The sequence below is a fragment of the Lynx rufus genome, unplaced genomic scaffold (genome assembly GCF_022079265.1).
Source record: "Lynx rufus isolate CCGP_SWC_20201006 ecotype Redwood Valley unplaced genomic scaffold, mLynRuf1.p SCAF_6, whole genome shotgun sequence".
Classification (NCBI taxonomy): Eukaryota; Metazoa; Chordata; class Mammalia; order Carnivora; family Felidae; genus Lynx; species Lynx rufus.
Window position 1 is genome coordinate 95828092 of NW_025814878.1, and position 13910 is coordinate 95842001.

Genomic DNA, 13910 nt, shown 5'->3' on the forward strand with positions numbered 1-13910 from the left:
TATCCAGCCAATAAGGGTAGAACCTGAGAAGGAACAGGGGGAAGAGATGGGGGCAGGGAGGGCACTACCAGAACCTTATAAAATAAAGATCCTTGCCTATAGTTGGTGGGCATTCATTTTCTAATGTCCCCTCTCTGTAAAGAGAGCTTTCCTACTTTCTTGCTTTCTGATTGTATACGCTAATAAACTTTTGCCTGCTGCTCATTTTGTGTCCTCCTCTTCATTCTTTGAAGTGGTGAAACAACAAATCCTGGGTTTTGAGGTTAAAAAAAAAAAAATCCTGCAACACTGTGACTTGATTGTTAAGTCTGTTATCTTACACCTCAATATTGCACTCTTTTCTTAACCATAGTCTTCAAATGAATGGTACTACTTTAATACACACAGATATTTAGTAGGTTTCTCTCTACTTTGCACTGTCCCAATTTATTCTCCACACTCCTGACAGAGAAATCTATTAAAAATAAAATCTGTATTATTTGCTGTGGTTGTTCAGTGCCACAGGCCTCTCCAGGCAGGTACTTTCAAGAACCCCTCATGGGGGAAACCGATAATCAACATCTATAGTCGGAGAAATAGCTGAAATAGTTTTGAAGTCCTTTTGAAGGCATATATTTTAAACTGAGATCCATGTGAGTTCTGCCTTCTACTCTGTAATATAGCCTTGATGACTTTACTATGTTGTTTTAGTTTTAACCTATTTACCAGCCAAATCACTTTTTTAGCCACAGTGACACGTCTACCCCAATGTTCTCCTTCCTCCCATCCAGGAAGGTGCTCTGTGTAGCCTGTGACTTAGAGTTTCTGAAGTGAATGGTAAAGCTCGAGATGATAGTTGGGGTCAAGAAAGAAAGGGGGGAAAACACATATGTATTTAGTATATATACACAAAATGAAATGAGAGAATTTAAGTTCTGTTTAATAATACATGGGTTCTGTTTAATAATAGTATGTTTATGTAATGCCTTTTGTTCTCTTGTAGGGTACTTTGCTTATTTTAAAAGTTAGCTATACCTATTTTCAAATGTTAGCTATACCTATTATATGAATTTACAAGACGTTGCCCTTATTAAAAGTTTGTAGTTGCTATTTATTAAAATATTTGGTAGGGGTTGTCGTCTCAAAAGAAAGGCAGACTGCCACGTGCAGCGCCTCATTTGGATGTGTCTGGAGTCTTGGAAGCTTGACTACCCTACGTTCTCCTACAAATGGACCTTGAGAGCTTGTTTGGAGGTTCTAGCAGGGGAGCGCAGCTACTCGTATACCCTTGACCGAAGAACGGTCCTCCTCTATCGGGGAAGGTCGTCCTCTTCGACCGAGCGCGCAGCTTCGGGAGGGACGCACATGGAGCGGTGAGGGAGGAAGGGGACACCCGCCTAGCCAGCCAGATCAGCCGAATCAACCCTGGCGATCAATGGGGTGACAGATGTCGCAGCCAGATCGCCCTCACATCCGAGGCGCTAGGGGCGCGCACGAGCTATATAAACCTAAAGAGATTTTTAACTTTACGCATAGGTCGAGTCACTCTAATGGTACTGGGTCTCTAAAAGGATTTTTTAACTAAAGTCCTAATCTAACTAACACCGTAAAGTCTACTTAATTCCTCATAACGCTAAAATTGGCGCTAACTGGCTCGAATTTGGACTATTTTCATATTATCCAGAATGCCTTGCAGATGGGTGGAGCATGCTAAACACTGCCGTCTCTATTGGTGAGACTTCCCAGCCTCGCCCACCCGAGCGCCAGCTCGCGGCCAGCTGGTCCCGCCTCGCTGCAGACAGCTGGCCGAGCGCTTTGTGAGGCTCCGGGTGCTCCTAGCGGACTCCAGGTCTGTCTCCCTCCTGCCGCTCCCACCCGCCCATCCCCTTCGCCCTCCACTCCCTGGCCCCGAGTCTCTTCCTCCACCGTGCGTCCCAACTCTCTCCCAGCACCCATTCAGTCCTTCTCATCTCCCTCCCACCCGTACTTTGGCGCCTCCGCCTCCTTCTGGGCAGACGTGGCCCTCTTGGCTGGGGCTGGAGTCATTCTTGGCTCAGCGTGCGTATTTTTATTAACCCGCTCTGCGGAATCCGAACCCACTGGTTTCCGTGGAAGGCTAGCTCGTGGGCTAGCTTTGGGTTTCCTTGGGCTGAGCGGGGACCGGAGTAGCCCAGTCCTAGTAGACTAGGAGTCTAGTCTCGGGTGGTCGAGTCCGTGGCCTGGGCGCATTCCCGAGGCCCGAGGCTCACCTCCCAGCTGTGGCGGGGGACGTGCGGGACCCGGGGGAAGCTACCGCAGGCTGGACGACAGACACACATTTTGCAGACAATAGTAATGCTCAGCCGGCCCATCTCTCAATAGCTGTAATAATCACATATGACGATGCATGTGAAAACATGAATTCTTGCAAGGGTTCCAAAGAGTGCATAATTCTCCGCGGCCCTCCGCACCTTGCCTCACCAGACCGAATTTGAGAAATTTAAGATTTTCAAGGTCAAAGTGTATGATGTTCTGAATCGGTGAAGTACCGTACTGCTGGCTAGGATGTCTTTACCACAAATGGCCCCAGCTTCCCAAGATCCAGAATAAGAGATCATAAATAGAAATGGTATGGAAGCCAAGTGGTTGTTTCTTTTAATATTTGAAAATGGTGGTATGTTTTCATTGAGTGAGCGAAAACGCAGTCATAAAGGAAAAAAAAAAAAAACGAAAACAAAAAGCAAAACCGACTTCCTTTGCCAAAATCCTGAATATTCATTTAGCCCGTGAGCACCGGGGTTGAAGACTCGAAATAAGAGAAATAAGACTGCTGGTGTGCGAGGAGCTGCGTATTTGTTTTTTTCAGAAACCTTTCCTGAAAGGCCATCATGGCAGCAAAGCCCAAGCTCCACTATCCCAACGGAAGAGGCCGGATGGAGTCCGTAAGATGGGTTTTAGCTGCCGCTGGAGTCGAGGTACCCTCTATGCTGTTTCTTCACAGATTTGTCGTACAACTTTGAGACTTTTGAGGAAAACATAAATGGCGGAGTCCTGTTCTAGCCCTCTCCCCCACCCAACACAGACATGCTTGGTTGAGTCAGAAGATTCCTTGGTTGAGTCAAAAGGGGTTTTTCTTTATAAATGGAATGTGGTTAATGGAAATCTGTTTTACTTTCCACTTTTACTTAATCATTGGCTTCTGATCTACCACCAAGAAGTATTAATAAGGAGAAGAGGAATGAACCTGAAATTTGCCAGTTACAACTTTTCTTAATTATACAAGCTATAGGTAAATTTCCTCTTCAATGGCTTCTAACTGGCAGCCTTCCTCTGCGTATGTGTAGGCTTTGGCCCACAGTGGTTTTGTCTTTTTGTTCTATTCTTTTAGTTTCTTATTTATGGAAATGTTCTAGTGGGTTACAAAGGTTGGGAAACCATTGGCATAAATTTCCCTCACCCATTTTCAATTGTCATTTGCTTTGTGCTAATCTTGTTTCATCCATCTCCTCCATTTGTTTTGTGGGAGTATTGTAGTTTTTATCTCTAAAAGGTAAGGATTTTAATACAATACCATAATATCACCCAACAAAATTAGCAGTTCTTTACTAATATCTTAACAGTCTGATTACCTCAAACAGGTCTTTTTATAGTAAGTTTATTCCAGTCTGGATCTATATCATGCCCACACATCGCATTTGCTTAGGTTTCTTTCAGGATTTTTTAAATCTGTAACAATTTCCTCTGCATTTTTTAAAAATAAACTTTATACTTGGGAATAATTTTAAATTTATAGTGAAGTTACGAAGACAGTGCACAGTGTTCCATAACAGCCACTCAGTCCCTCCTGATGATATCATCTTACATAATCATGTCAAAACTAAGAAATTAACGTTGGTGCATGACTAAACTACAGACTATTTGAATTTAATTAGTTTTGCCAATAATGTCCTTTACTCTTCCAGGATCCCACATTATACTTAGTCACTACGTTTCCTTAGTCTCAACCTGTGACAGTTTCTCAGTCTGTCTTTTATTTCACGACCTTGACAGTTTTGAAAAGTATTGGTCAGGTGTTTTGTAGAATTCTCCATAGTTTAGGTTTGTTTGAAGTTTTCTCATAATTGGACTGGGATTTGGGGTTTTGGGGAAGAATAGCACAGAGGACAAGTGCCTTTCTCATTGTATCATATTAGGGCTGATATTAACATGAGTATATCACTGGTGCTGTTAACCTTGGTCATTTGGCTAAGACGGTGTCTGCCAGGTTTCTTCATTGTAAAAGGATTTGTTCCCTTTATTTTTTGGCAACGAGTCATTAAGTTCAGCCCACGCTTAAAAGGATGGGAATTAAACTCTACCTCCTGGAGGGGGCGGCATCTGTGTTTAGAATTCTTACATAAGGGAGATTTGGGTTTTTTCTTGTCCATTTATCTATTCAATCATTTATTTTTATCAGTGTGGACTTTAGTATTTATTTTGTGCTTTGGGTTATAATCCAATAATGTTTTCTTGCTCAAATTGTCCCACTTTGGCCATTAGCTCTTTCACATTGGCTCCTGCGTCACACCTGTGCACATGACTTCATCCTCCCTTTTCTTTTTTTCCCTTTAGCTCTTTCTTACTTTCTGACACTACAAGATGCTTCAGGCTCATCTTGTATTTTCCTTGCCCTGGCCTTAGAAATTGGTATTCTTCCAAGGAGCCCTGGTCCCTTTTATTAGCAAATGGTATTAGCAACCAACAGCTGAGTGCTAAGTGTCTGCATCTGTTTTTAGTGCCATTTATTTGTGGAAGAAACTACCCTGTAGAATTTCCCCCATTCTGGATTTGACTGACTTACCCTCATTTCAACATATTCTTTTATTCTTTATGTTTCCTGTAAACTAGTTAGACCCAGAGATATGATCAAATCCAGGCTCCTTTTTTTCTTTCTATCTCTAAATCTTTTTTTTTTTTTCCTACCAGACTCCATCACAGGGATACTGGGTGCATATTTTTATTATACAACATCAAGGGATGCATGATGTTTGTCTCCTTTTCAGCAACGTCGGCTTGATCAGTGTGTTCCGGTGATGTCAGGCTGGATCCATGCATAAAGTTTCCTCCATCACCTTCTCAACTAGTGGTTTTAGCAGCTATTTTCATCACCATTGTTAGGGATAACAAAATGGTGCTTTTTCTATTTCTGTCTATCATTTTATCTGAATTTATTAACTGTGTTTCTTTTCTGAAGAGTAGTTTTTCACTTAACTATTTAATTACTTTGAACTACAGCTCATATGGGAAGAGTAAGGTAAATGCTTGATATAGTCTCTTAATCGATTTTCAGAATAATTAGGCGTTACCGTAGTAACCTCCAAAGATGATACATGAGGGTTTTGGGGTTTGCGGTTTTGTGTTGTTTGGTTGGTTTTAGTTTTGGTTTCTTTGCATATCATTATAACTCACCATACAGTGTTTTACAGTTTTCTCAGTGAGTTGATATCACTTTTATATACAAATTCTGACTTCTGACATCTCTTGAGAAATTTGAAGATCTGATTGATACTGGACCCTCATTTTCAGAGGGCAAGTAATTACTAAGTCTGACTAAGTAAGGAAGGACTGCCACCATAGATGGTCCTTTCTAGTTCATCACAGTCCCCATTATTCCCCCATTGTCTCAGGATATGTTTTCTAATTATGTTAAGAAGATAGTGAAAAAAATTCTTGGTCCTGTGACCTGAACCTGGTTGGCTTATTGATGTCACCTACCTTTTCCCTGCATGCTTCTGAGTTTGCAGTTCTGTCTTATTGAATAGGTTTGCAATGGTTATCTTATTTGTACCTTTAATATAATCTTTTCCCAAATCTTCTCTCTTTCCAATCCTCATTCTACCTCATGCCTCCTACTCTCCTATGTATGAGTCAAGATTCTTGGTGACAGCAGTAGAAAACCAACCCTAAGTAAGTTCTACAAAAAAGAAAGTGGGTCACATAACCTATCTCCCCTAGACCAGTCGCTGTGGGCAGGCAGGTGAGGTAGAGGAATTAGCCCAGCAGGTCCCGAACCCACCTTCCAGCCAGTGTGGAGGGAAACCGCAAAGAAATGTATAAAGGAGAAACTGACTCGTGAACTCCCACACAACTTGGTAACCAAATTCCATCTAGAAGAATTATCAGAGGAGGGCTACCTAGCTAAAGTCCAATCTCTTAAATAAAGATTTGTCCTTGGAGAATGGAGCTCACACTTTCAGTTGGGAAGTGAAAGTTAGTCTAGGAAAGGAGAGCCAGGTAAGTGGTAAAGACTGCAGAGTGGGAATGGCAGAGGCGGATCCCTCGAACCTGTTCTCAGATGTTGCACGCTTAGGAGAAACTTAAACACAAGCAAAACAAAAGGAAACAAGTTTTCTGTAGGTTTGAAAGAGTCTCAGCCATTTTTGTTACAGAATACCCTGCGTCCTGGATTTGCCTGATTTTCACCTTGCAGTTAGATCTGGCAGTATTTTTTACAGTGTTATTGTGCCCTTCTCACTGTCACGGCAGGAAGCACACAATGTCTCAGTGTCCCCCAGTGGGGAGCTAAGTTTGACCACTTGGTTAGATAGATGGTGTGATCTCCAAATCTTTCCACCACAAAGATGCTTTTTTCCTTTGTCGTAATTAACTTGTGGGCTGATACTTTAAGGTTGTTTGAATATTCTGTTCCCCGTAAGGCAGTGATTTCAGCATCCATTTTGATCCTCTTCAGAATCAGTTGTTATATTGTAGGTTACAAATTGGTGATTTTCTAATTGTATCATTAGCACTAATTCTTCTGTTAAAAAAAAAAAAGCTTTTCCTTCTGCCTTGTTGAATATCATCACTTAAGGACACAGGGATTTTTTTTTATTGGAGTGTGTGATGATCCTCAAGTGACATTACCCGTCTGATGCTTGAATTGTCCCTAATTTGGCTAAGGACTCCCCTTCAGGTAGGGTCCTGCCTGCCTTTGCCTTTGCCATATTCATTGGTCTTTGAGTTCTTCCTTGCTTTCTGATGTATTAGCATCAACCTTTTCTCCCAGGAGTCCAGGTTTCTTTTAGTGATACAGGGAAACCAAGATGTGGGTGCTAAGTGTGCTCCTTCTGCTTCTGAGACAGTTTAACTTGGTATTTTCAGTACTGATCCTGTAATGATATGTGCCTTCATGGGGGATATCTTTTTTTTTTTTAATTTAGTTTGATGAAGAATTCTTAGAAACAAAAGAACAGTTACAGAAGTTGCAGGATGGTGAGTATGGAAGTGAAACAACTGTTTGGTAATGCTGATTTTTCTTTTAAGAACCGATATTTATGTGGAAGGTCAAAGATGCTGCTTACACTGAACTCTCAACAGTATCCTAACACCAGGGGGGGAAATAGCTGAAATTGCTCTTCTCTGAGAGCTAAAGGGAGTGAACAATCAGGTGAACAGCCTTTCTCCATCCCTTTCTCCTCTCTCTGCCCCCCTTTTCCCGCTTTTTTTCCTCTCCTTCATACCTTCCCTCTTCATCTTCCCCACCTAGCTCCAAATTATCTGAGCCATCAGTGCCTGCTTGAGTATGCAAACAGAAGTCCTCATTTAAACTGGGCCGCGTATTTGCAGTGAATACTAAACAGAAATGAATTCAGTGAAAGTCCCCCCACTTTTAACTCCTGATCAGCCCCACTCCCTCTATGCCCAGGCTCCATAAGGAATACCTAGTGACTCTGTAAGTAGCCTCCCTCCCAGCCATCAGCAGGGTCTCTAGACCCAACTGAAGGCTGCCTCGAGAGGGACCAACTGTAATGTCACTCTTCCTGTGTGACACTGGCCTCATGTCACTAGGCATGTGTTGAGTAATCATTTTCCCCAAACACTCATGTACCCCCAATCTGTGAGCCCCTTGAGGGCTAGGCTGTATCCTACATTTGCATCTCTCCCCAGGGCTTAGTATGTGGAAAGTGTTTGACACAGTTTTTGTTGAAAAAAGCAAGTGGTTGGTTTTTGATCCATGACAGCAGACTTGGTAGTACGTGGTCTGTGGCTGTGGAACAGAAAGCCCGGTGAGTACACAGGAGTCTCAGTCGGTGACGTAGGTTTTATGATCAGATTGTTTAAAGCAGTGCAATCGATAGAACAGTCTAGAGTGATGGAAATGTTCTGTTCCCAGTCTGGTGTCATAGCCGCTAGCCATACGTGCCTACTGAGCGCTTGCAATGTGTCTAGCATGCTTAAGGAATCGAATTCTAAATTTGTCAAAATTTTGATTAATTTAAGTGTAGGTTTAACTAGACACATGCAGCTACTGACTACTGACTGGGTTGGCCAGTGCAGCTCTGAACAAATATCTTCCCCACATTCTCTCCCGCCCCTTGTCATGACTGTTGGGCACTTTTGCTGGTGTGAACACGAAGAGGGAAGGTTTTGAACAGGGCTTGTTTTCAGGCTTCTTTGGCAGTTCAGTCTGCTACCCTGCATGAAGTTGATGTCATCTGTCATCAGGGAGCTTTCCACTGTTCCCAAGGCTCTGGCCCCACCGTCCCTTTTCATTCAATAGGGCATGTTCAGGGGTTGGGGGACAGGGAAGAGATCAGTTTTAACTCTGGGCTTCCATTCTCAGGTAACCACCTGCTGTTCCAGCAAGTGCCGATGGTTGAAATTGACGGGATGAAGTTGGTGCAGACCCGCAGCATCCTTCACTACATAGCAGAGAAGCACCACCTGTTTGGCAAGGATCTCAAGGAGAGAACCCTGTACTGTGGCCCTCTCAAGTGTTCTCAATTGTCACTTACTGAGACCTCAGCCGATTAGCAGTCTCTACAGCACGCCCCGCCTCCTTTATGTCTTGTATCATTAGAGTAAACCGGGAACAAAAACCAGTTGGAAAATCAGCACAGAGAGTCTGGGCAAAACAATAGAGAAGAATTGAGTTCAGATACCAGATCCTCTATTTGGGGTGTGATTGTTTCAGGTTTCAACATGTTTAAATGCTTTGATATTGCTTTTTACCTTTCTTGCAAACTTAATATCACAGAGTATTAAGAACAGGAGGCTGCTATGACATTCAAGGTCAGGAATACTGTACCTTGATTATAATTTGGATTATATTTTTGAACTCAAAGCCTGATCGTTGTACCTACTAAGATGCGTGATCCAAGGCAAAATGCTGAGTTCCACAGTCCTGCCGAGTATCCTATACAATATATTAATATCATATGCCTGATAATGAAAGTCAATTAATATGGATAATAGAGTCAATGAAATATTGGGTGGAATGTTTAGCACCATGCCTGGTACATACCAAACATTCCATAAATGATAGCCACTGTTTTTATAAATGTGAAATTCCACCCACACCAAGCGTGGGTTCTGGAGTAAGGATAGACAATTAGGGTCCCTGGAGAGGGGGATGTCATGGCTATTTGCTTTCTGATCTGTGACAGATTTTTTTGAATTACAGCTAAAATTGGCTTTGCATCTTTGCTCTTGAGCCAGGTATAGATAAATGCTCCCGGGTCCTTAAGTTGCCAGAGCCTTAAGAGAAAAGCACTCTGAATTCTTAGTTGTGGAAGCCGATGAGTTCAAAGAAGGGGAAACTGAGATAACTTTTTTGTTGTTATTTTAAGGATTGACATGTATGTGGAGGGGACGCTAGATCTGCTGGAACTCATTATCATGCATCCTTTCCTAAAACCAGATGATCAACAAAAGGAAGTGGTTAACATGGCCCAGAAGGCTATAATTAGATACTTTCCTGTGTTTGAAAAGGTAGGTGGCAGAGCAACTCACGAACACAGCATGACCAGACTACAAGGGAGCTGTCACTGACGCCCCGCTCTGCGCTGGGCAGTGGAAAGGGGAACCTGCTGGACTAACCTCGGGGATTCCCTAGAGCTGACAGTAGCTGTCAGAGCAAAGCCAGGGTGTCTTGAAGCCCCTCAGGCTCTACTTGGACCATGTTACTCGGAAGTCTGGAAAAAACATGGGTTCACCACATGTGCGCATTATTGTTCACCAGGTGCCCACCCTGTGTAAGATGCAGAAAAGCAGAAACTGCCTAATTCCTACCTTCTTTCATCCCATGAACATTTGGGGAAGGGCCATTGTATACCAACATCCTACCTGATAGTTTGGTATGATGAGAAGACCATTGTTTTATTTTTCTCCCCTTTGCTCTCTTTGCTTCCTGTTTTGTTATTTTCCTCATCTTGTTAATATATCTGCTTTCCTGGGCTTCAGACTCCTGTTTTTCTCAACTAAGAGCAATTGTTTTAAATGTTTCTGTTAAAAAAAGAAGAGAGTGTAAATGTACGGAATTGGCAAATCTCTGGCCATCTTTGTAGAATTAGATTTAAGAAGGAGAGGTATTCTCTGGGTTTTTCGGTCACTTGGTTTCATGGTCTCTCACCCACAGGCACTTGGCAAATGTAAAATATGATAATGTAGAAATGTAGTGTGACAAGGGAGGAAGAGGTGCCTTGGTGAGAGGTCACTGCTGGTTCTTAAATTCCTATGGCCCAGACTGAGTCAGCTCCTAATACATACATGAGCTAAAAATTTTTAGCTTTATTTTTTTTAATTTTTATTGTTTTTTAGACATAATGGAACGGAATCACAGAGAGACTGAACAACATGCCTAATGTGGGGAGCCGGGATTGGGAACCCTGGCCTCTGACTGCAATTCTGGATTCACTGTGCTCTCCCACTCTGGCTCCAGTAGCTATACTTGATTGGGAGTTGTATGTGGAGCCCCTGTCTGACACCCCCCCCAACCGCCCCCCCCCCAAACACACACCTTGCATGCATTCATACTCACTTATGGGCATCCAAGAGTTCACTACAAAGGAGATCCCCCCTTTTCTTTCTTTCTTTTCTTTTTTTCTTTTTTTTTTTTTTTAACTTTTATTTATTACTGAGAGACAGAGAGACACAGAGTGTGAGCAGGGGAGAGGTAGAGAGAGGGGGAGTCAACAGAATCTGAAGTAGGCTCCGAGCTGTCAGCACCGAGCCTGGAGATCATGACCTGAGCTGAAGTCGGTCGCCCAACCAACTTAGCCACCTAGGCGCCCCAATCCCTCCCTTTTTTACCACTGTTCCCTGCTTCCTCCTCCTCATCATCTATCCCTATGAATCTCTGAAGCAACATGTTGCCCTCACAACAGGAGTCAAGATCAGCCCTTGTGCTTTTAGTTTTCTCTGTCTTGGAAGTTGTGACAGGAAGCCTGCTTTACTAAAAAAATTTTTTGGGGGCGCCTGGGTGGCTTGGTCGGTTAAGCGTCTGACTTCGGCTCAGGTCATGATCTCATGGTCCATGAGTTCAAGCCCCGTGTCGGGCTCTGTGCTGACAGCTCAGAGCCTGGGGCCTGTTTCAGATTCTGTGTTTCCCTCTCTCTCTGCTCCTCCCCTGCTCATGCTCTGTCTCTCTCTGTCTCAAAAATACATAAACGTTAAAAAAAATTAAAAAAAAAATTTTTTTTTTCAATGTTTATTTTTGAGAGACAGAGACAGGTTGTGAGCAGGGGAGGGGCAGAGAAAGAGAGAGGGAGAAACAGAATCCGGAGCAGGCTCTAGGCTCTGAGCTGTCAACACAGAGCCTGACGTGGGGCTCGAACTCATGAACTGTGAGATCATAACCTGAGCCAAAGTCGGACACTTAAGGGACTAATCTACCCAGGCACCTCGGAAACCTGCTTTTTTTATGGTCATGTCTAGTTGATGACTGCAGGTCCCCATGTTTGTAGAAATACGGAGTCAGCAAGTGAGATTAGAGTCCTTGGAGGGGACCTGTTGCTGACTTACATGACATCCCCCAGCCTCCTACATCTGTCACCTCTAATCATTTCTGTAGGATACATTTATGGAATAGATGTGTCCTTTTATTTTATTTTTTTTTTTCAACGTTTATTTATTTTTGGGACAGAGAGAGACAGAGCATGAACGGAGGAGAGGCAGAGAGGGAGGGAGACACAGAATCGGAAACAGGGTCCAGGCTCTGAGCCATCAGCCCAGAGCCTGACGCGGGGCTCGAACTCACAGACCGCGAGATCGTGACCTGGCTGAAGTCGGACGCTTAACCGACTGCGCCACCCAGGCGCCCCTAGATGTGTCCTTTTAAAGCACTGGATGCTAAATCTAGAGTTCAGATTTTCTTCCCCTTTTCAGTGTTTGATATAAAGCAGGTATTTAATGGTACTTCTGTTCTACACCCTTTGTGTGTTCTCTCTCTCTGATATAGGGATCCTCCTCTTGATATTACTTATATGCAGAGATACTGCACTGATTCAATAGTTTCATCAGTTTCTCTGTGTAAAGAATTGTTAGCAATGCAAAACATTTATATCCTGCAGGTTTTAAGGGATCATGGGCAAAGGTTTCTCGTTGGTAACCAGCTGAGCCTTGCGGACGTGATTCTACTCCAAACCATTTTGGCTCTAGAAGAGAAAATCCCCAATATCCTGTCTGCATTTCCTCACCTCCAGGTAAATAAAACCGTGTTTTAGAAGATTGGTTCAGATCTCTTAGACCTTCCTTCCTTCAATGTCTGTTAGTTGGTTGGCTAGGGGTGCATGTGTCCGTTTTTAGATTCTAGTTAGTAAGATGAAATGAAAGTAGAAACTTGAAATGGTTTTTCTGGTTCCTAGATCTTACAGGCTGAAAGATAACGTATCTGTGAAAGCAGTTTTACCTAAGTTTTATCCCATAACTATGCTCTTGAAAAAATATCGCATACACAGTTTGCTAACAAACTTGCCTTAGGGGTAATCTCAGGGATGAGGCGTTCCTCATCTGTCCGTGCTGTATATATACTGACAGGAGGGCTTCAGGGTCAACACCAAAAACAGTCTCCTTGTCAGGATGTGGCTCCCGATTTTCAGAAATAGGTGCTCTTGAATTGGAAATGTCCCAGCCTGAGTTCTGAAAACAAGTAAGAGGCTCGCTGAATATCACTCCAGAGAGTTCCCACCATACATTCCCCTTCTTGGAAAATCCGAGGAGAAACTTGTGTGTGTCTCCACTTATTCCTCAGTATTATTCTGGTAAGACTGATCATGGAACTTCAAAGCAGAAAAGGGCTTTAAACAACTAATCTCATCCAGAACCTTTGGTGTAGATACGAGGAAATAGAGACCCAAGGTCAAGAAGTCAGCAGCCAAGATGGCCTAGTTAGTGAGCCTCAGTTCTGTCTAGGACCTTAGCCTTTTATCTCCAGGTCCAGTGGGTTTCCTCTATATGGGGGTTTGGCAAACTGCAGCCTCCGGGTCAAATCAGCCCTGCCACCTGTTTGTGTATGGTCCCTGAGCTAAGAATGGTTTTTACATTTTTTTTTTTAAAGTTTTATTTATTTTTAAGAAATCTCTACACCCAACATGGGGCTTGAACTCATGACCCCAAGATCAAGAGTCACACTCTCCTCCAACTGAACCAGCCAGATACCCCAATTTTTACATATTTAAGTGGTTGAAAAAAAACATCAGAAGAATAATATTTCATGACACATGAAATTATATAAAGTTTGAGTTTCACAAAGCCATGGCTCATTCATGCACACATTGTTTACAGCTGCTTTTGTGCTACCACAAGAGTTCAGTAGTTCTGATAGAGACCATATGGCTTGCAAAACCTAAAATATTTACTAACTGGTCCTTTATAGGAAAAGGTTGCCAATCCCTTATATACCCAAATGGGCACATATTTGACTAAGTTACCAAAAGTCAAGAGAAATACACTAGATCTCCAAAATCTCCAATGCTTCTTAAAAAATGATAATAATTTTTCCAAGCCTAGCAAATACACTTTGATATACTTATGAGGACAACAACCCTAGTTAAATACATACACCTGGAAAAGAAGAATAGAAGTCTTCAACAAGCCAGTAGCCATTATATTGTTTAGCTGCCTGTTCATTTCCTCTTGTAGACACAGGGGCGAACATTCTTTAACATGACTTTCATACCAGTAGGTCCCTGAAA

General features: G+C 42.7%; 1 protein-coding gene across 2 annotated transcripts in view; it reads left to right on the plus strand.

Moving 5' to 3' along the window:
- The first annotated feature begins 2828 nt into the window (after positions 1-2828).
- LOC124529260 (glutathione S-transferase A4) overlaps positions 2829-13910 on the plus strand; it is a 40126-nt gene continuing 29044 nt past the window's right edge. The window contains exons 1-5 of one of the 2 annotated variants that reach the window (XM_047103089.1): positions 2829-2933; positions 7158-7209; positions 8561-8693; positions 9567-9708; positions 12288-12419. In XM_047103089.1, the coding sequence (XP_046959045.1) occupies positions 2847-2933; positions 7158-7209; positions 8561-8693; positions 9567-9708; positions 12288-12419 (546 nt within the window). In that variant the 5' untranslated portion in view covers positions 2829-2846. The remainder of the gene's footprint in view (positions 2934-7157; positions 7210-8560; positions 8694-9566; positions 9709-12287; positions 12420-13910) is intronic. The other variant, XM_047103090.1, reaches the window with a different exon arrangement.